This window comes from Trichosurus vulpecula, chromosome 1 (assembly GCF_011100635.1).
Source record: "Trichosurus vulpecula isolate mTriVul1 chromosome 1, mTriVul1.pri, whole genome shotgun sequence".
NCBI lineage: Eukaryota > Metazoa > Chordata > Mammalia > Diprotodontia > Phalangeridae > Trichosurus > Trichosurus vulpecula.
The window spans coordinates 142,159,130-142,183,279 of NC_050573.1; the positions used below are offsets into that span (position 1 = coordinate 142,159,130).

General features: G+C 35.2%; 1 protein-coding gene across 1 annotated transcript in view; it reads right to left on the reverse strand.

Annotated features, from left to right (window-relative positions):
- Window positions 1-571: 571 nt before the first annotated feature.
- FZD6 (frizzled class receptor 6) overlaps window positions 572-24,150 on the reverse strand; it is a 71,479-nt gene continuing 47,900 nt past the window's right edge. Inside the window, exons 5-7 of the mRNA XM_036741832.1 lie at window positions 22,419-22,567; window positions 15,900-16,328; window positions 572-2,682 (exon numbers count right to left, since the gene is read on the reverse strand). Coding sequence (XP_036597727.1) covers window positions 2,514-2,682; window positions 15,900-16,328; window positions 22,419-22,567 — 747 coding nt within the window. The 3' untranslated portion in view covers window positions 572-2,513. The remainder of the gene's footprint in view (window positions 2,683-15,899; window positions 16,329-22,418; window positions 22,568-24,150) is intronic.

The following is a 24,150-nucleotide window of genomic DNA, read 5'->3' on the forward strand; positions in this document are numbered from 1 at the left end:
TGGCAAGTCCCAAATCAGCCTTTCCACAATTCTTTTGGGCTGTTTTTGTTGTTTTGTTTTGAGACCTCCCATACTTTATTCTACTGTAGCTCTCTGTGTATTTTTTCAGGGCATCCTGTTTATAATCTTTATGATACAACGCTTTTGGTCCTCCCTCTGCTCCTCATCTCCCAGCAACTCATTTATTCACTGACAACTTTGTCTTGTTTACTCACTTTGTTAGAAGCAACTTAGATACTATAGGTTTTATATATTTGCATATATACATAAATGTATCAATGTAAGGCTTTCCTCAAAAATTATGACTAAGTATTGTAGACATCTTGTCTCCAAGCACACATGAGAGAATCTAATTCAAATCTTTGTCTGAAGCTTACAGAGGTTCATATAGCACTTCCTTCAGGAAACTATATTGCTCTCAAGTCAAGTCTGTTCCTAATCAATCACTCTATCAACAAACAGTTATGTTAAACACCTACTATGTGCCAGGCACTGTGCTAGACACTGGGGATACAAAAGAAAAAAAATGAAACAATCCTTATAACCACAGAATACTCTGGAAAAAACTGGCTTAAACAAACAACATTTTATTATGGAAAAGATTATACAAATAGTTGAAAAAGTATATAAAGTTACATATAGTTGAAGGTGTATGTAAAGCTCACATTTATAAATGTAAAAATATTAAAAACATTAATATTTACAACATTTTAATGTAGTATATTGGATATTTTCTTTATACTTCAACTGTGTATTCAAAATAAACAGGAAAAATCAAAAGCATAGGGGAATCTTATTTAAGGCAATAAATTACTAAATATTTTATTTGGTGTGAAATAAAATGATGTGATGAAATATCTTTAAATTTCAAAGTACGCTGGAAATTTTTTTGCTTACCATAACTACATTTCTTATTTTAGTGACACTAATATTACTGATACATAATATTGAATGTTCAGCAAAATCCTAAGGCACCTGAGTAGATTCTATATAATTTATTTGAAGAAGAATCATGTGACACAAAGTATTTTGATTGCTTTAAACGTGCCACTTAAAATATACCTATTACTAATAAGAGATACAAAAAAGAAATTCTGTGAAATTTTGATACCTTTCTGTGTAGGCAGAATGCCTTGATTTGTATTACGTGCTTTATTGTCCATTTTGATAAAAAATTATCATATAAACTTCCCTTTAGTAGTGAAAACATTTTCTTTTGGGGAGTTAAAATCAAGTTATCCGCCAACTGTAAAAGTCTTAACTACATTCTTAGGAAACCATGATTTTTTTTTTTAAAAGAGCACAATTTCACATAGCTTGATTAAAAAAGATAACATCACAAAATCCTTCAGAATCTTGTCTTAATGAGCTAAAAAAGTAAAAGGATTGTTTGCAGAAATGTCATGAACAGCACAATTACCATTAGTTACACTTGAAGAAAGCACCTTAAATTCAGCTGCACCAACGATCTGCTTAATCTTTAAAGTCAAAAGGCACTTCATATCAGTAGGACTTTCTAATATTTGAGGAATACAAAATTATTTACAAATTTTAGATTTTAAAGACAGATGGCAAAAACACTTAAATTGTCATTTTAAGAACATTTAGATAGTGGATCAACATTCTGATAGTCAGAATGGCACAGAAGACCGAAAAGCTGATTTGAAGCCAGGAAGACCTGGATTCAAGTCCTGCCTTTGATACTAGTGGCAAAAGGGCAAGTCATTTAACTTCTCAAGTGGCGCTGACAATTCTCTAAGACCAGAAGTTGCAGAGCTGGTACCCAGATGCAGTGGTAAAACGGTCTCCTATACCTATGAAGTCACAAGCACAGTTTTAGCGGGTCAATTTTTTATATTACCCTGAAAAAATGACTATCAATAGTCACTAACATTTACATGGTGCTTTATGGTTTGCAAAGCACTTTGCATGTATCATCTCCTTTGATTCTCACAACAATGTTGTAAAACAGGTGCTAGTATTATCTCCATTCCACTCCCTATTTTCTCTTTAAAACTCAGTGTAAAAACTACCAATGACAGTGTTAAGACGAGATAATGGCACAGCAGTATAGTACAATATTTAAATGGTTTTTGCAAATCTTTATAGACTTATTTTTAAAATAAAGAAAATAGGAAGAGTTCGATTAAAATTACTGCAGTAAAGTAGAATCTTGACAATCTCACAAGTCTACAATAAGGTAAGTTTTAAGAGACAATGTTCATCAACTTAAGGACTCTTCTCTCTGCTATCTCCATGTTTATCCTATTATTGCTAAACCTGTGCAATTCAGTTCTTTGGGTTTCTTGCTATCATTAACCTCTTCAAAAACTGACATAGCATTCTTGAAATCCCTTCTCACTATTTTAACAGCAGGCAATGTAACTCTATGTGCAAAACAAGAGATGTATACAAAGTTGTTTATAAGACTTAGTGCATTGGTCTTTTCCAGTGTAACAGGAATCCCCTTCTAGGTTAGCAGTTAAGTGAAACCGTATGGAGATTTTCCTTTTTCAAGTATCTGAATTATTTGCAGAACTCTGTTCTTTCCCAACGTCCAAAGCAGAGTGGATGAGCAGTGATGTAGAGCCCTTAGGACTATCTGGTTGTGAAGTGCTGGGTATCTGCAGATTGCTACTCTGCAGTAGGTGAGTTTCAGTAAAATTGGCTTTTGGAGTTACCCTAAAGAAAAAAAAGATTAACTTTCATCTTAAACACATTGAAAAATACACTTGCACAAAATTATACTGGATTGGACCTTGTAGTAAGAATGGTAAAATTATCAATTAGAACAGTACAGACCTCTCCAGGCTTTAGGCTATCCTGCTAGAAACACTTACATCATTGCTAACTTGTGATAAATAGATCTTTCCCCCCTATTAATGTGGTTTTTTAAAATGGAGAATAAAGGATGCCATTTTACTGAAGCTGACTTAACAAAGGGAGAACAGGCAGAAGTCTGCCTTAGTGTATCATCTAGACTAGCCCTTACTAAAAATATAAGTATATTGTTATAGAGGGTAAAAACTATATCTGAAAAAGACAAAGATTTTTTTTTTGCATAAAACAAATACTAGTTGCATACCGTATACAAACAACAAATGGGGTTGATAGTGTTACACAAAAGGATATGTTTTCCCGGTTCCAAAGAAGTTGCATCTGAGATGGTAAGATACAACTGGACTTTCTGCAGTAACTTTTAGGTTTTTCAAACAAATGTTAGCGATGCTTTGGTTGTTCTGGCTGGTGGAGCAATGAGGTAAAAAAAAGTTACTAGAATTCTATTAGTTACTGCAGTGGATAGAATGCTTGGACTTGGAGTCAGGAAGACCCGAGTTCAAATCTAGGCCTATGTACTTAATAGCCACGTGACCCTGGGCAAGTAAGTTAATCTGTGCGCCTCAGTTTCCTCATCTGAAAAATAGAGATAATAATAGCACTTACTTCTCAGTGTTGTTAAAGTAGAATGAGTTATTTGCAAAAAGCTTTGCAGACCTTAAAGTGCTATTTAAATGCTAGTGCTGTTTTGAGGATAGAAGCAAAATGTGAAATGAATGCAGTGCTTTGTGAATTAACACATCTAAACTTCAGGTAACGATTGCAAGGTCCCAGAACAACAAAAAGTAAGTTACAACACTTTGTAATTTGTTTCTACTATGAATTATCTGGAATCCTATCCTTATTTAGCTCCAAATAGCCAGGAAACAAATTTCAAATTTTATGAAGAATATTTGAAATTGTAAAATTAGGGGCACCTTATACTCATGCTTTGCCAAAAGCATCGCATTTTTGTAAAAGATTGATTACTAAGTGGCTAGGGATGTAAATTCACACAATGAGCATTAGCATGAACTGTCAGTCTCTTTAGATAGATTTGAATAGCCATTTTGAATGGCCTAATTAGCCAAGAAAAAGCTAATTTTAGCCAGAGAAATTAGCCACTAGTCATAGATATATGTGACTGATTTTACTCAGATGTCAAAAAGTTAATTCTAAAAGAGAGAGAAACAGTATGTTAAAATGCTTTTTTCTCACTTGAAAATATTATTTAAAGGGAATAAACAGTGAAAGAAAAAATTATCATCCTATTTTGTTGTTTCCTAAATTAGCACAAAACCCTATTGGACTTAGTGAAAAGATGATATAATGGAAGATGCCTGAGTAGAGGTGAGACTGAACATTAGAAATTATAAAAATTTATGGCATTATTTTTGGCATTTCACTGAACACCTATTGAGATAAACACCATTCAAGAGATGCTACAGAAACTCCATTTTTAAAAAATTCTACTCTAGCTCCATTGGTTTCTTCTTGCCATTCACCTTTTGATTCTGCTGCACAGCATCTGTTGAGGCTACACTAGCTTGGAAACCCCGTAAAGGTAGATTTTATAGAACAAGCTATTTTCTGGTAGGTTCAAACCTACCATAACTCTATCTTTAGGCCTGAACAGCTTTTACTTCCACATGGGATAGGTTTCCTATGAGAGGCAAAATCCTCAGTTTCCTTTGTTGCATTACTCTCCACAACCCAACCCTTAACTGTTGCTGGATCTCTAAGCTCTGGCCCTTTTCTATATACACCTTTCCTCACAGTGTTTTCATTGGCTCCCAGGGTTTCAATCATAATCTCTATGCAGATGACTCCTCCATCTACATACTCAGCCTTTTTCTTTCTCCTGCACTCAACATTTTAAACTAAATGTTCTGGTCACTAGTTTTCCCCTCAGATTCCCTCCTCTTCCTCACTTTTCAAGGTATTTGTTTCTCTTAAGGCATCACCATCCTTCTAGTCATCCAGGTTTAAAACTCAGAGGTCATCCTTAACTCCTCACCTTTCCTCAACCTCACTATCTCATCACTTGCCTAGTCTTAACAATTCTATTTCTCCAACATCTCTCAAATATGGCGCCTTCTCTCAACCCACACAGTCACCATCTTAGGTCAAGCCTGCATATCATGTCAACTGTACTATTGTATCAACCTCCCAATTAGTCTCCCTGTCTTCTCTAATCCATTGCTCCTAAAGCTGAAAAAGTGATATTCCTAAAGCAAGAGTCTGACGATGTCATCTCCTCTCCCCCTCAAAAAACTCCAGTGCCTCCCTAGTGACAAAAGGACAAAACACAAAGTCTTGTTTGGCTACTAAAAACTGTCACAACATGGCTTATTACATACTACTTCCCTTTATGACCTCTATGTTTTAGCCAAATTGTCTAATTGCTTTTCCTCACACACAACATTCCACCTTCTCTATATGCCAATGAGCAAATATTTATTACGCGTATAAATATATATGAAGTGGTATGGCCAGGTTGTCCCACTGCCCCCACGCCTGGAATACATTCATTTCTCAAATTCACCTCTTAAAATTCCTAGCTCCCTTTGCAGCCTGGCTTGGGTACCACCTCCAACACGTGGGCCTTTCTGATTTCCCCATCTGCCAGTACCCAAATCTCATAATTATATTTACTTAGAGGCATCATAGCATGGCAGTTTGAAAACTGGCCAAGGGCCCAGAAAGACCAGAGTTTGAGTTTTACCTCTGACATACACTAGTTATATGACTGGGCATGTCACTGAACCTCTCAGGGCCCTAGATAGTCCTAATAGGACTGTAACAGAAGAGGGCACCATGCTGGATTTGTAAGAGTTTCATCTGGGAGTTCCCTATGCTAATAAAATAATATGGGCATTCCCTCCCAACCTACTTACTCTGTATATATTCTACATTTAATTATGTGTTTTGTCTCATAATCTTGAGGACAGAGAATATTTCATTTTGTCTTTGTATTCCCAGTGCTTAGCATAGTGTGTCTGACATACAGTAGGTGTTTGGTAAATACTTTCTGTTTGATTGCTAATGTCCTTAATTTTTCACTCTGTGGAGTTTAGAAGTGAAGCAGAATAATATAAACAACAAAGCTAAAGGCTGAAACTCAGTTTAACCTTCTGGTTCTCTTGGCCTCAAATCTTGGCCAAGGCAAGAAATCAGTTTCAGATTCTTGTGAAGACTCATACACAGTCAGAGGATAATAGATTTAGAACTGGAAAAGACCTGGAGATCATTTAGTCCAACCCCGTGTAACTTAACCACGATTCTAGGCTTTAAAATATGAGATTAATGTAATCATTACTTACATTACATTCACATTATTTGTGAAAGGGAGTAAAGTGTAAGAAGCCTGGAAAGGTAGAAAAGGGGTTAGATTGTAAAGAGCTTTGAATGACAAGCATTTTCACAGTAGAAAACACCTGTGAACACAGCTCTTTTTTTTCAGTGGTAGTAATATCTATGACTCCATTGCCATTCCCCCTTCCCCAGCATTTTGCATCATGTCCTCTTTCAGATACCTAGAGGATCTATTCTTTAACACCCCCCACGTTGTGTTACCTTGAACACGGACCTACTCTGGGTCCTGTAGCGCCCCTTCTGGGATATTACCCTAATTCACACTCATGGATTAGATTCCCCCAGGACACGACTATTCCAGGTTCATGGTACTCTGTATTTCTGCACTCATAAACCACAGCTTGCAAGCCTGTACTGGTATGTCTTGACTCTTCATTCTTATTCACCCCAAATTTCCAAAGTCCTCTGGAACATAAAGGTCTTCACAACCTGACCCCTTCCTGCCTTTCAGATTTTATTACAGATTTCATTTGCTCCCCTCCATATACTCTACAATCTAGCCTTCTGTTTCCATGCCTCTGCATTGTCCCTCAAATCTGTAATATTCTCCCTCTTTACTTCTAACTCTTAGTTTCTCTTCAAGACTCAGCTCAAATCCTACCTTCCACAGGAGGACTTCTCCAGTTTCACCAGCTGCTGCTGCCTTCCTTTATAAAACAACCTTCCATCTATTCTGTATTTTACATATACCTGTTTTCATATTTGTCTCTCATGTTAGAAGGTGAACTCATTGAGGATAGGGACTATTTTTGTCCTTCATATCATTAGCATTTAGTATAGTGCTTGGAATATGGTACATGCTTAATAAATGTTTGCTGATTACTACAAAAACTGTAATTTCCTTTTCAATTTTACTTTGATAACTGCCATCCTCTTTTCATGGGGACCAAATTAGATACTGATTTCTTGATGACAGTGAATTTTTTTTCCTAAGAAAGCTTTTATCATCAACATTCTTTTTGTTTTCAGTTTTACTTTTCATTTGATGGATTCCTTCCCGTAAACTTGTTTTAGGATTACCAACTTGTTATTTTCTAATTTTTAAAAGTTCAGTAGAGCACCAGCCCTGGAGTCGGGAGGACCTGAGTTCAAATTTGACCTCAGACACTTGACACGTACTACCTGTGTGATCTTGGGCAAGTCACTTAACCCCAACTGCCCTGCCAAAAAGCAAAAAAAAAAAAAAGTTCATATTCAACATTAGTGTGACCTCCTCTCTCTTTAGTTAAATATAAATGTTCAGGGATATGCATTTCCCTCTAAGGACTGATTCAGCAACATTTGATCATTTGTGGCACATTATCTCATTGTTATTTTCATTATATTCTCTGTTTAAATCAGTCTCTTTTTACATTTTCCTTATTGATTATAATTTTTATTGCGTTGTGGTCTGTCAAGAATAAATTGCATATTTCTGTCTTTCTGCCCTTCTTCATGAATTTTATGCCCTGGCATATGGTATTTTTTTTTGTAAAGGTACAATGTCATACTAAAAAAGTATACTTGAAAATTCCTAGTCAGAACAGCCAAAATTGTAGTATTCCAAAATTTCTCCCCAAATCCACTATTTCTTTCTTGTTCTATTCTCTGTTAGATGTCTAAGTCTGAAAAAGATATTCTTTAGAGTAAACTACAATTATTGTCCTACAATCTAGGTATTTTTACAATCTAATAATGAACTTTTCCTTTAGGTATTTATGCTATGGCATTTTTTGCATGTATATTCATATTGATGCTATTTCTTTTACATATACTTGTGAGTATATATGTTTCTTTCCCCAACATAATAAAAAGGAGAGGAATGACTTCACTTTTGTCTTTTGATATCTGATACTTTCCATAGTGCCTGGCACACAGTAGGTGGTTATTAAATTTCTATGAATAGATTTCATTATCTATTATACTTTTAACCATAATGTAGTTTCCCTATCTGTATCTCTTTATTGTACCTATTTGTAATATTAGATTATTTGAAAACCTGATCGCCACTTCTGCATTTTTGCATTCAGGGAAGCACAGTAAATTTTACTCCAGCTCCTCCCTTAAAGTACTTTAAGTATTTTTCTCACATATGGTTGGTTTTTCTTTTCTAATTAATTTTGCAGCTCATTTCCATTTTGTGGGTGGGCTTAGTCCACACTACAGTGAGTATTTGCATATCCTCTCCTTTGGCTCAGTCCAGCCCCATATCACTTGATTTTATTTTTGTTGCTGTGACTTTATTTTACATTTTTTTTTGTCCAGCCCAGATAAGGATGTGTTTCATGAGTCTTTGAGTGAACTTCACCTGCGAAACCTGGTTCACAAAATACTAAATCACTTCATCAAACTTCCCTTGCCTTCTCTAGGATAATTCTTTTCCATTCCTCAAGCCCAAAATTATTCTCTTTTGGTTACCTCAAAGACTTTATGTGCTATTTTTTTTACGTTGGTCATTTCTGGAAGTGCCTATGCAACTTTTCGAGACTAAAACCTCTTCCTTATTAACAAAGAAAAATTAATCAACTCAAGACACCAAGAATAACGGCCATATCTGACAAAGCATGCTTCCTTAATAAGACTCTTTTTCTTTATAATGAACAGGGATACTTCATCATGTGTTCTCTGGGATCAAAATTATTTTTTTAAACATGCTTTATTAGTGTTTTTAATCTTTGTGTTATTGTCATTTAAAAATCTCTCTGCCTGATTGAACCCCTTATAACAAAGAAAAGCAATTATGTAAAAACACAGAATGACCACATTTGACAATAAATATAATATTCTGTTCTAATAGCCCTGTCTCTTAGCATTGGAGGTAGTGGTGGAGAGGCAGAGGTATGCATGTTTCATTATCTGTCCTCTGGGACCATAACTGGATTTTCAAATCCTTAAAACATGACTTTTTTTAAATCACTTTCCTATTTACATTGTAGTCAACGTGGTTGATTTTGATTATTTCACTCATACTTCAAACAAGTCTTCACACACGTCTCTGAATTCCTCATTTTCTTGCTACATAACATTCCATCAAATTCATATGCAATAGTTTTTTTCAGACATTCTTAAATTGGTGGCTATCTACTGTTTCCAGTTCTGTTACCATTTTGTTATATACCACTATGAATATTTTGATAACTATTATACCTCTTTTCCCATCTATGACTTCCTTGGTTATTCAAAGCATAGACAGTTGAGTTTCTCTTTTTGAATATTATTTGCATAATTCCAAACTGATATCCAGAACAACTGGATCTCCTCAAACCTCCACCTATAGTGTCTTTCTCCAGTCCTTCCAACAATGACAGTTCCCATCTTCTACCACCTTTGCCAATTTGCATGATATAATGTGAAATCTCTGAGTTGTTTTAATTTGCATTTGTCTTACCATTTGATGTTTGGAGCACATTTAAATGTGGTCATTTGCAGTTTGCATTTTATATGGAAAGTTTGTTCATATTTCTTGACCTTTTGAGGAATGGTTCTTGGTGTTGTATCAATTCTCTGTTTTGGATGTCAGACTTAGAGTTAATATTTGATGCAATGTTTTCTGCATCTATTGACAAAATCACATGTTTTTTGCTTTCTTTTTGTTTATGAGCAATTATGCTAATTATTTTCCTAACACTGAACCATCCTTACATCCCTTATAGGAATCTAACTGGGTCAAGTCAATAAACGCTTATTAAGCACCTACTATGTGCCAGGCACTGTAATAAGCAATGGGGAGACAAATAAGAAAAGACAGTCCCTGCCCTCAGGAAGCTTACAATCTAATCTACAGTATACAAAAGGTAGCTGAAAAGGTTTTGGAGAGGAGGGCAAGCACTTATCCATGTCTGTGGAACTGAAACCAAGCAGAGCAGCTAATGGAAAATGAAGAGCAACCTGGAAAGTCCTGAGCCCTCAAAAAGAAGGCTTTGGGAGGAAGGATTTTTATTGCTATACCCTCCAGCCCTCCATTCAGAGGAAACAGGTAACTGAGGGTGCTAAAGTGTTGAGAATCAAAAGCTGAGTCACTCTGCATGATGATGAGATTTCAGATGAGTTTATCCTGGGGGAAGTATGATGTTTGTGTTGCTGAAACTGATCAAAACAGTCAATGGAAAATGAAGAGTTACCTGGAAAGGTTAATAGTTGGATCATAGCAAATTATTTTCCAGATATCTTACAATAATCATCTTGTGGGTTTTTTATTAAAAACTTTTGTATTAAAATTAATTAGTAAGATTAGTCTATAGTTCTCTTTCTCTGCTTTCTTTCCCTAGTTTGGGTATCAGGACAAATGATAATGTTCAGTCATTTCAGTTGTGCCTGACTCTTCATGACCTCATTTGGAGTTCTCTTGGAAAAGACAATGGTTTGTCATTTCCTTCTCCAGCTCATTTGACAGATGAGGAACTGAGGCAAACAGTGACCCGCTCAGGGTCACACAGCTAGCAAGTATCTGAAGCCAGTTTTGAACCCAAGAAAATAAATCTTCTTGATTTCAGGCCCAGCGCTCTCTCCCAGCACCACCTAGCTGCTGCATCTGTCAGGACCATATCTGTCTTAGAAAAGAAGTCTGGCAAAGTGCTTTCTGCCTCTATTTTTGATAATTTTTTTGTAGCAAAGGTATTAAGTGTTCTTTAAACATTTGATAGAAATCAGCTATAAATCCAGCTATCCTGGGCTTTTGTTTCTCCCTCAGCAGTTTATTTCCTTAATTCATTTTACTGAGACTTGGTTAAAATCTATTTTGTTAGTGTAGCAATTTTAAATTTTGCACTCATTAAATTCTTTTGAATTTTCAGTTTTGCTAGCATATAATCTTCTAATACTTTCTAATTATTTTTATTTCCTCACTTTTGTGAATTCACTTTGTTTTAAAAATGGTAACTTGATTTCTCTTTTTCTTGAGGTGCTTTTGTTACTCTTTTCAAAAAACACTTCTTAATTTTGCTTAGAGGTTCTGTAGTCTTTTCATTTTAAATTTTTTCTCTTTCTATTCTCATTTTCAAGATTCCTATTTTTGTACTTTAGAATTGCTAATTTATTCATTTCTTAGTCTCTTTAAATTCTATGCTCAGTTCATTTATTCTATCAAATTTAAGAAACAGAAATTTTCCAGTGAAGCCTACTTTAACCGTATCCTATAAGTTTTGGTATGTAAAATTTGTTATCATTATATTCAATGTAATTATTTGTTGTTTCCATTATTTGTTCTTTGATCCATTCACTATACATGCTGTCATAACTTAAATCTCTGTTTAAGTCTGTATCTTTTGCTTATATTTTTCTTATTACTCTTTTTATTGCAGTATGGTCTATTATTTGCCTTTTGATATTTGTTTCAGTTTTTTAAACCTGGCACAAGATCAATTCTTATAAAGGGACAATGAATTATTAAAATATGTTTTTTAATATATCTTCTACTCAGAAGTCTCCATAATTTGGTCAAGTCTAGTTTTTCAGATCTATTCAGATGGATATTTTATAGTTTACATTCTAAACTAGTGCTGTCTTTGGCAATACTCCGGAAATTAAGCAAAATATTTACTCAGTAAGGCATTTTCTGGGCTTTTTTGGTTGTCTTGTAACAACAGATTTACATCAGTTAAATTTACTCTATAAAATTATAAAAATCAGTGCCATAATTTCTGCTGTTTGCTTCCCATTTTTCATTGCTAATCACTTGCTTACAGTTCATATATATGCCATATATTTTTCTCACTGTATTGTCCTTGCTTTTTCACTAACTCTGATCTTTTGCCTGAGAAGTTGGTGGTTTAACGCTACAGATACAGCTGATTCAAGGATAAACTCCTATAAGGATAAGCCCCTACCATTAATATTGGGTCTTTTCCTTTCTGTTAAAAAATATACATACGTATATGCATATTGGTGATGTTCTTTGATGCTAGCACGTCCAATACCTACAAATTCTTTTCTTATTCTGTTCATGATATAAAGGAGTAAGGCTTTTATATATCTCTAATTCTTTAACTTTTCTAATTTTTTTTCACAAATCATTCTTATCCACATGTTAATCATACTCCTCATCTTTCCCCGTTTTTATATTTAGTATCAGAGTATATGCTGATTTAAATTTGAAATGTCTTAGCAAGTTCCTTATGGAAAGTCTCAATCTTTTAATCCTCAATAATGGATATTGGTTTGGAAGCTGCAATTGTTACTTTTGCAAACACCTTCTTGAGTGAGGCAAATGTGTTTGGGACCATGTCTTAACTTTAACAGATTTTGCTCCACACATATTTACAATGTTTACTGGATACAGCAAATGGAGGGTGGGGTATGTATATGTGTGTGTTGTTTTCTCATCTATTCTGATACTTTTTTTCTTTTTGTTGGAGATTTTAATCTATCCACAGTAAATTTAATGTGTTAAGTTTATGGTTTTTTTCCCACCATTAATGTCATTTCATCTTCCCTTTGAATCTATTATGCCCTGTACAATTCCTTCTGAGTCACACCTTTCCAGTGGCCCCAAATACCTCCTGTGCATAGTGGGAGTTAGCACCTAGTCACGCAACCCCCATCATGTAGAACCAGATCCGCTTAACTGATCAATTCCCCCCAAAGACAGTTCAATACAAAACCTCATTCCTTTCTGTCTCTGAGGGGTCATTTCATGAAGTTCTTATATCATTTCCTTTTGGCTGTCTGTACTCAACTCCCATTCTTTGCCCCTCTGTGATCTGCCCCATAATGTTCTTATCTTTATTTTCCCACAACACCAAGGGCAGGGGTAGAAACTGAAAGCCTCTTCTCCTATTGATTCCTCATCAGTCATTACCTAGGTTACCATTATGCCTTCTTTTCTCCCTATTTGGGAGATGTACTCTTATGCTATCTTACTGCCTACTGTGCAGTGAATAGGGCACTGGCTGGGCATGGAGTCAGGAACATCTGAGTTCAAAATTAGCCTCTGACACTTACTGACTCTGTGAACTTGGGCACGCTACTTTATCCTGTTTGCCTTAGTTTCTCATCTGTGAAATAAGCTGGAGAAGAAAATGGCAAACCACTCCAGAATCTTTGTCAAGAAAACCCCAAATGGGGTCACAAAGAGTCAGACCAACTGAAATGACTAAACAACAAAATGAAAGGATATTTTCATCTTGAAAAATTAATGCACATCTACCACCTACTTTTCTTTTGATTTTTCACATCACACCTTTTATTCTTTATTTACTCTTTAAATTCATTAGTGCATTGAAGGCTTTCTTTGCCTTCTCACTGCCTCTCATGCGATTACAAAAATGCACAAAGATAATTTTCCACACAACACTCACATTTTTATCTAGCCCTAGCCACATGAAAAGCAGTAGTTCATTTCTTAGTCTTTCATTACTAGCTGAAATTATTTAACTTTTCACTGTTCATTCACTTTGGTTACTGAATATTCTGCTTACCTATAGGTTCTTTTGAAAGAATGATTTAAGTTCTTTTAATTTTCTTCTTTGATGTTTAGGTTCAACTTTGCAGGAAAAATATTTTTGGATGCTAACTGATCTCTTTTCTCTTCAAAATATCATCTTTTAATTCTGCCTTTATTTTCTCATAACCACAGAGTAACCCTATGCTACTCTGACTGGTTCTTTTTGGACTCTAAAGGGTTTTTTTTCCTTGCTGCCTGCAAAATTTGTTCCTTGAGAATGTAGTTTTGAGCTTTACGATGTTTCATAACTAATTAAACAGGATTTCTTTCAGTTGGAGTTCTGTGAATTCTCTGAATCTGTAATTTGTTATTTGCCTTTAATATGCATATATACATTTAAATAGCATAGAAACCATTTAAATTTTCTTTTTTCAGTTATGTTGACACATGTTGCTAAATACTTTTCACACTGTTCCTTTTGAGTATTTTTTTCATTCTTAATCAGCTTTTGTCTGTATGAATCATTCTGATTTTCCTATATAGTGTCCTTATTAAAAACATCTCTGTCATTAAAATTCTGTAGGCTGAACATTATTTAAGGGATTAAGTAATAACAAAGGTTGGGACTGAGAAAGCCTTTGCTGACTGTACTCTCTTCTCTAGGACTATTAGAGTTGGAGGAAGTCTGTGTCCCTTAGAAGGTGAAGATGACCAGTTGAAATACTACTGCAGGGAGAATGCTGGTGGCCATTGTAGTTATGTTTGTTTTCCACCTTTAGCAATCTCATATTTCTGGGTTCAACCTTTCTCTCAGCAAAATTTTCACCCTTTTATCTAACTGATACTCCTTCTACTGGCTACTTCTTCCTGTGTTAGATTAAATCCCTGCAACCAAAATAGTATTTGTAGTTTCCTCTCTTTAAAAATTTTCTTCCTCAGGCTCTACACTCCTCCAGCCTCATTCTCTTATTCCTTTTGAGTGTTGGGGCTGCTCTGATTGATCAGAGTTTCAGCCTTCCCTGGGAATAAGGGCTTAAATCTGAAATTTAGTACCAAACACTGCAAGAGCTATGAGGGACACCAGGCCAAGGTATAGCTGTTAGAAAAGGAGGAAAACTCAGGGGTGAGAGAAACTAGTGTGCCAGGACCTCTACCTAGGGACTCATCATCCTTCTTCCCAGGAGTAAACTGAGGCATTAAGTTGACATCTAAAATTATGGCAGCTACAAGGACAACAAGGCCATCCAAGGTCTGCATGTAGGAGATGGAAGAATCCAGGGGCCCAAAACACAGTAGGAGCACCAGGAATAACAGGCTGCTGAGGTAGTATTTAATGTTTTTTTTTAATGAGAATTGTGAAAGGTTCTTTCGCTTTTCCTCTTCCTGTTATTGCTAAGACATCTTCATTGGGGGGGGGGTCCTTTATTTTTATTATTTGTTATGATGAAGGGAGAGAAGTCCCTTGGATACCTCTCATTATTTCATCTTCCTAGGATTCCCGGACTGGTTTTCCAAATACTTAGTTCAATCCCCTTTTAGTAATCCTTTAATTTACACTATGATTTTAATAAGTATACTGTTCTTTTGGTTCTGCTTATTTCATTCTGCCTCAATTCATACCAATCTTCCCTTGTTTCTCTGAATTCCTAGCTTCTTACGCTGAATATCATTTTATTACATTTATATACCAGATTTTTCACCCATTTCCATTTCTTCAGGGAATCTTTCTCCTCTCTGTAAAGTCTATATTTATTATTGAAGCCTAAGATAACTAGCTTTCTTTGGTGACCACATCCATAATTCATGGCATAACAGTATTTTAGAGATAGAAGATCATCTAGTCTAATCTTCTCATTTTGTAGATGAAAAAAATGAGGCCCAAATTCACACATGTAATAAGGGATAGTGCCAGGATTTGAAATCAGGTTTTTTGGCTCTGAATTCAGTGCTCAGTTTACTCTGCCACAGTTGGTGTACTGGAATTTGCAGTCCATTAAAACCTCTCAGTCTTTTTCATATGAACTACAGCCAAGCCATACAGCCTGTATTTGTGTAGTTATTTTTTTAAACCAAAATGCAGACCTAGACAATGTCTCCAGCATATGTTAACTCTGTATGGAGAATCTATGGAAAAACAAAGATATGAACGAAGTACCTTAGAATAAATGAAGAACTTTATTAACATAAACCCTCAGTAAATTTCATCTTGTTATATTTGGCCCATTGTTCTAGCTTAATTAATTTTATTTTGTTTTTCTGAAGCCTTACTCTGTCAACCAAAGTAGTAGCAATCTTTCCTATTTTACTGAGGGGCCTGATAGTGACTTTAAAAAAAAGAAAATCTTACCTTCCTTCGCTCCGCACACTTCCAGATACACTGTTCTTGTCATTTGTATTTCCTGCCTTGGCTCTTCTTTCTGTCTGCTCCACAGACTGTTTAGAACTAGAATCTGCAGGAGATGCATGCTCTTCAACATTGTTTTCTCTTCCTTTCTGAATGGAGGATCCATCTGCTTCCATCTCTCTCACAGATGTTTCTGGGGACGTTTTGATTTCTGTCAAAGTGTCTTGCCCTAAGTAATCATGGTTAGCAATTGCTACTGCAGATGTTCCATGATTTGCTGTAGCTCCTGTACTGGTTCCCATGGATTTGGAAATTACTTTCAGTTTGTGTGAACTTGATTTGTAGTGCTTCTTTTTATGCTTAACTTTAGAATTGTGTTTTAAGAAAAATTCACAGGATTCCTGCAACACTCTTCTGCTCTCACTGATGGGACTGAAAAAAAACACCCAGGAAAAGTATTAATTTGGCAAATAAACATTAAATACTATTATAAAGGTCATAAAATACAACATATATCTTTTATCAGGGAATGCTATGCATTCAAAGTCAAAGTGCCTAAAATATTCAGGCAACAGTACAAATAATCCATAAAATCCAGGATTACAGATATAGTTGGTACCCTTTGTTAGGGTACCAACCATTTTTAGTGAGTGCATTAAAGAAGATCAGCAAAGCAAAATCCTACTTGTGTATGAGTTGTTGCCTTTGTCTATACTTTGGAGGGCCCAGGAAATTAAGCTGGTGAAAGCAGTAAGAAGCTGAGATTGGTAAACTGTAAACTGGTCAAAGAAACCCCACAGCCTGTTTATCTTTATTAAAAGCCAAATAAGCAAACCAACAGCAATTAATCTTTATAATGGTCATTTAGAAAAGTCAAGAAAGATTATGGAGTGAAAGAGCTATAGTAGTGGTCTCTGTTTTCAAAGTTAGGAAGAAAGTCTAACAAATCAAGATCTCATTAATTTTGACTCCATTAACTTGGAATTTCCAAGAATCACAGAACTGAAAAGGACCTCAGAGGTCATTTGTTTAATATACCACTGAACAACATTACCAATAAGGCTTTACAACATGCTTTAACACCTCTGTAGTCAGTTCTAGGAATGACACTTAAGGACACTGACAAGCTAGATAATATCCAGAGATGGGCAACTGAGAAAGTGCAGTTGGATATGTGCACAAACACAATGGAAAAAAAGCTGGCCTAGAATTGAATGGAAAGAGGACAGCAGGCTGGATTGCTTTTGGGAAGATGTATAAGGCTTTTAATGCTCTCTTTTCCCTGAAACAAAGATGCTCCTGGGAATCGAGCAATATTATAGTTTTCAGAGAATTAAAGTTGTGGTTACTCAAAGGACAATGGAGAAAAATATGGTGGGCGTGAACATGCGGTGATATATTATCAAAAAGTAGCATAAAAGATATCAGAAAGATGTATGACTAGAAAAGGAGGCAGGGACAGCAATGTAATAAGAGCAAAGGACAACTAACTAATCAATGGCCCATGTATGTACTCCACTGATATTCCTACAATGACAAGAGTTTAAAGGAATTCCCCAGACATGATAAGTGGACCCCTTCCCCCCACAACTGATGGGACAATATGGACAAGAGTCAGAGAAGGTGAGATGGTGTGGATAGTTTTGGACCTGCATATTATAAGACCATACTGATATAAACGTATATAAACGCCAAAGGAAATACAAAACAATATATAAACGTATTATAAGACCATACTGATATAAACGTATATAAACGCCAAAGGAAATACAAAACAATAAGAATCTTCACCCCCAGGGCCCCAGTTATGTACTAAATGGTAGGAAATATAAAAATAGTACAAATAATTTGGTACTACTAATTATTATGTGTGTGTCCTTCAATAGCTTCTATGGGCTTTAGTTCCCTCATCTAAAAGGTCTTAAAGATTAGGCTATATTTCCTTAACATCAGCCAAAGCAGGATCACCACAACGTCGCACCACTACTTCAGCACTTGATTGTCAAGTAAGGATGTGGAAATGTAACTCAAAAAGATTTCATCTGGAAGAGTGGGTAGGCCTGACAGAGAAGTCATCTGTGTTGGTGATGACAATTTAAAAGGCACTAAAGAAAAAGGGGAAGATTTCAAAAGAATGACAAAGAGCACTGACAGTATTAAACCAAAAATGTGACAAGATCTCAACTACTGATCCATATACTTCATTTCTCCTCTGTATACCTTTATGAGAATAGTATGTGCCTATATGAAAAGTATCTGATGAAAATAGGAAAGGAAAAGGCAGGCTTTCATAGATGGTTTTCTACAACACACTACTACACCTTCACAGGCACACAAAGGACTGAGAAATACAGGCAATACAAGCTTCTGTGGTGTTTGATTTAAAAAACAGAATTGGATTCAGTGGAGCAAAGTACAGTCTTGAGTGTTGTCTTCAAACAGGGTGTTTGCCATGCATACATTAAGATCATGTAAGATTTGATAATATGAACTGTTGAGATAACTTTATAAAAATCCTAAATATTAACATCAAGTGAAACATAAATTAGGGAGACACATCACCCAAGGTATACACACCAGTGTGATGAAGGAAGGATATCCTTAGAAGAGGAATGGTAAGATTCTCTAGCTCAGTGCTTCTTAAACTGTGGGTTGTGATCCCATATGGGGTCATGAAAAATTTGGCAACAGAAAGGTTTCTGAACGCGCAGTAACCAACAATTAATTAAAAATCAAATACATAAAGAATCCGAGGTGTTTCTGGCAGCACTTGCCTATGCTGTATCCCGTAACTTCACTGCAGCCTTCGTTCTGAACACAAAGCATGAGCACTTTGCACTGTGTATGCCATCTGCCAAAATGCAAAAAGGGGTCACGAGTGGAAAAAGTTTATGAAGCTCTGCTCTAGCAGAGAGCCTTGCAGATGCAATTATGCTAATTCTATCAAGCCCTAGAACACTACAGGGCCCCTTCAATGAAAAGAGAAAGTCAAAATGCACATGCTGCCCAGGTGATGACATAGCCAGACAGACAAAGATTACAGATTTAGAATTGGAACTAGTCCAACCTCCTATGAACCTACCCTTTTTTATAGAGGGGTAAAGTTCAAGCCACTCCAGTATCTTTGCCAAGAAAACCCCAATGGGGTCAGGAAGGGTTGGGCATGACTAAAATGGCTGAACGACAAAAAAAGTGAGGTCTAGAGAGCTGCCTTAGGTCACAGAGGTAACAAGGGGGAAATCCAGATTAGAACCCATGTTCTCTGGCTCCAAGTTCAGCACTTTTTCCAATGTACCATACTACAGATAGGGCCAGATCACATTGGGAATATTGTGCAGAGCTTTCAGCCAAGTTATTCTCTTCTGCATATACCCCTCTTTTTTAACAGCAATATACTACTACTGGTGATAACACATGGCTGCAAAAAAAATGGAACATTACAGTCTTAGAAGAATCATAATTGTAGGTGATTCAAATGGCAATGGAAAGCACAGCAGGCGTTGGCTCCAGCTATATTACCAACGACAACTTGTATGTAGAAGTGACATAAAACTTATCATGTAATACATATATGACTAGAAAAGGAGAGGAAGTGGTCATGTAGTAGGAGTAAGTGAAAACAGATGGGACAACCTGAACCGAGAGAACGGTATCCACAACATGGTAAAAGAACCAGAAGAACACTTCCAGTCAGCTAGGCAGAGCTTTTGTGGAGTATTTACAGGAAAAAAAAAGCTGACAAGAATTACATAGGATGAGGTGTGGATGAAATACATCCTCCTCCAATGACAGGACTATTCACATCAAAGAGATTGCAAAACTGAAGTAAAAGCCAGTTGGGTTCTGAATTCAAACAAATACTTGAGTACCTATTATATAAAAGTTATTATGCTATTATAGTATTTTAGCTATATTGACATATTTTCATAATTTATTGACATACTGGCAGGATGATCATGAGAAAATCACTTAATTGCAGTCCCCTCTAAGTTACAGATCAACTGTTGACCTGGGTGGAAGGAATTTCCACACTGTGAGTTACATAGATAAAATCATAGGTCCAAAAATTTCTCCTAATGTAACATTTCATTGCAAAAATCATGTGCTCAGCCTTAGTAAATTGAAAAATACATGGCTGGTAAATGTTATATTTAGCTCAGAAAACATGATTACTAAGCTCTAGCTTAGCATTATACATGTGTGTTAATCCCCAAACTATATTTTTCTTTTTATTATCTCCACCAGCAAAATGGTGACAGTGTACGGCAGCATTTTGACATTATAAATTATTCTGATAAATGAAAACATGACTTAAAATATAGTCAGATAAACTACGCATTCCCAAATGAGAAAGCTCACACAAAATTCCACATGGCAAAAGTTGAAATTAAGAAATTATGGCTTATCCTTTTCTTATTCAGCATTTTCCCCCTGTATATTCCATACCTGTTTGATACTGTGAAGGATAGTAAGTTCTAAAAACATAACTCCCATCAATTGACCATAATGTAGATTAGAGGGGTCAGTTGTCTACTGTGGCAAGTGGGCAAACCTACAGAGTGCTTATCTGAACTAGATCAAAATGTAGTTGAGAATTTTTTGACAAAAAAATACAATTTAGATAATGTTAATTTGTTGTTATTTGAGTCAAATATGCCATCTGCAATCCATTTCTATTTGAGTTGGATACCACTGACCCAGATGATTTCTTCTGCTTTCTTCTGGAGTAGAATCTTTTATGCTTCAGTTGAAGCAAAGAAAGCAGGGGTAGCAATCATGATCTCAGACAAAGCAAAAACAGAAATATAACTAAAAGAGATAAAGAAGAAAACTGTCTTGCTGAAAGGTACCATAGACAATGAAGTCTGCTTAAGTGTTTTCTGCTCTTCAAACTTCAAAACTGGCAAAAGCAATTTTAGATTCTTCAAAAAATTTCAGCTTATTTATCCACTTGTAACAAAAAAAAAATCAAAGCATTCAATTAAGTCAAACTATTGCTTGAAAAATAATAATAAAATTTAATATACCCAACATGTTAGCTTTATGTTGTGAAACCAAATAAATGTTCTTTTTAAGGGGTAGCAATGGGTCTAGACCCGTCATTTCACCAATGTGGACCACCAAAGGCAACTCCTCTGTAACTTAGTGTTTTAGTGGGCCACGGAGGGCAAAGGACTTGTCACATATAGATCTGTCTTCCTAATTACAACACTGGTCCTTTTCTAGCCTCTATGCTATATTATACTATGTTAAATTGTATAATTTGGAGATAGTAAAAAGCACTGAAAAAAATAAGTTATGCATACATTTCTATTTTCTCCAAAATTTTAAGTCTCCAAACTGGTAGCATTTTTTAAGTATGATATTTTCTTTTTGAAAATTTTCTTCAATGAAAAGAAAGAATCTCAAAAACCCAGGACTTGACTGATTTTACAAAAGCATGAGAAAAAAAGCTAGTTCATATTTTTAGATTACTGTAATAAGTAGGTTATTCCAATTAACCAATAAGTAGATAAAATTAATGTGTTTTATATAGAAACTATAAAAAAATGAACCAAAAGAAAAAGCACTGTGAAAATACACACAGCAGGTCTTTAAAAAGAGGGCTACATGATTTAATGAGGAGAAAGCTTAACAAAGTAATAAGAAAGAATTTAACTAAGAGGACATTTCACAGTTAATATGTTTTGATGGGGACAGGGGAAAAAATACTGTGAGGGTGCTACTGATATCCTAAGGAATAGGGATACTTGGCAAAACATATTTAACCAGAATTCTAATGGAGACAGTGAATTCGTTAAAGTGACAAAGAAAATAAACACCTCATTTGAGGTTTACGACGAATATGTCTGTTACAACTGTTACAATAAATATCAAAACCAAATACCAATCAATACCAAATCAAAATTTCTAAGTGACATAAATTTCCATTCCTCGGTTGAGTGCCCATTAATTTCAAACAATATTTGATATAGCAAAACTCCAGAAAAACAAAAACATTTTACAGCACCTTGATGTTTGCTGTAATTCAGGGCTGTCTAACCTTAGGTTTTTATTGAAACAATAGACAAAATATTTTGATTTGCCATTTGAGTGAGAGCTCTGCGGTAGCTCGGCTTCGTTTTACTAAAGCATTTATGTAAATTTCTATGCCTGTAGGCAGACCGCATAAATCACACCATGGGCTGCATGCCACCCCATTTTGGAAGCTTTTTCTCTCACCAGGAGCCTTCCCCTCTTGAGATTAACTTCCATCTACTCTGTATATACCTTGTATTTATGTAGTTATTTTTCATTTATCTCCCCCATTAGAATGTGAGTTCCTTAAGGGCCAGGGCTGTTTTTGCCTTTCTTTGTATTCTCAATATTTAGCATAGTGTGGGGCACACAGTAAGTACTTAATAAATGCTTGTTGACTAGCTGCCAGTCTGCATATTTTAAAATGTACAATTAACTATTTCATGTTTACCTATAAAATACACACACAAAAAGAAAGAATTATAGTTTTAAAATATCTCTTACTCTCTCTTGCGATTTCTGTTGAAGAAACTGGCCCATTCTGTGCAGGTCTTTTTGCTTCCTACCCAAAAGACTGCAGAGATTCCAACAATCAGTGTCATCAGGTACTTTATCATAAACAATGCCAATTCTGGACGTGCTAATGTTTTTGCCTAATGAAGAAAATCAGAGCAATAGAATCAGTTTAATAGTACTGCTTTTTAAAGGGTATAAAAGCTTTAGATATAATTTAGCTATATAACTAAATCATCTATATAATATGGGGATAATAACAGTACTTAGCTCCCAGGGTTGTTTCAAGAATAAAATAAGAATACTTTTAAAAAGTTTTGTAAATCTTAAAGGTCTACATGCTAGTTATTATATAAAATTAAATGTTACATTCATTGGGCAAGAAAAACTATATAGAGATAAACAGAACTTTGAACATAAGATTCTTTATTGAATCTATAAACAGACTAACATGGAATATGTCTATCAAATATGGTGCTTCAAGAGAAAAAGTTTGGAATCCATTAAAAAAAAAGCTTTATAGCATGATCTATTTTCCATTTCCATTTTCCTCCCTATTTCTGGAGGAGAAATTTGTAGTAGTCATAATATCTAGCTCTTTAAATGCTTATTTATAGTTAATTCCTAGTTTTACTTAATATAGTTAATTCCTAGTTCACTTAATGCAAATGACAATCTAAATATTTGGAGGAGGAACAAAATAAATAAGATGTACCACTGTCTTGTATGTGTTAAGGTTTTATTTTAAAATCAGAGACAAGAAATGGGCAAATCTTCTGTTATAATTCCAAGTTCAAAGTTTCATCATGACCTGCTTAAGCTTTTAGTCACTGGAAAACCAAATAAGATCATGAAGAAAATAGGTTAGACCATATTACAATACGCCTATTCTAAATTTTCTACCTGTAGTTTATTTCTATGTCTTAGGAGGTATAATTGGCCAGACTATTCAATGGATTATACCTTGTTTAACACAATATAACATTGACACTCAGTAAGTGAAAACAAGTTGAAAAAAAATCAAACAAAATGGAACTCTGAATTTTTGCTCCTAAGGTAGAGTTTAATTTTTAGCAGAATAAGTATTTCCCTTCAGTTTACACACAAGGTTGAAGAATATACAGCAAAACTCCACTTTGCTATATTAGCTGGATTTGGTGGTACCAAGAGCTAAATCACAAGGTAAAATTCAATCATAATTTGGGTTGTCTATATGCAGGTGTTAGTTATGTTTGCCAAAGCCTAAGGGGTTCAAATGTGTTCATCCACTGACAAAATGACACATTAGTTGGCAAATTATTTATTACATATTAATTCCTATTTAGGAAGGAAAGAAATAAGAATATATTAAGCATCTACTTCGCATCAGGAGTACTTATACCAGTGCTAAGTAATTTACAAATATAATCTCGTTGGGTCTTCACAACAACCTGGGGAAGTAGGTACTATTATTATTCCAGTTTTATAGCTGAGGAAACTGAGGTAGATAGAGGTTAAGTAACTTGCCCAGGGTCATATTATAATAAGTGTCTCAGGCTGAATTTGAACTTGGTTCTTCCTGACTCCAGGCTAAGTGCTCTATCTGATGCTGTCTCTAGGAAGTTATTTAGCACAGCTCATCCCACAGACTGCTTGATTTAAAAGACTACGTTTTTGTTTGTTTAATGTTATTACTTTAATACTTCTAAGACCTATGATTTTATTGGTATGAGGATTCCTTTCA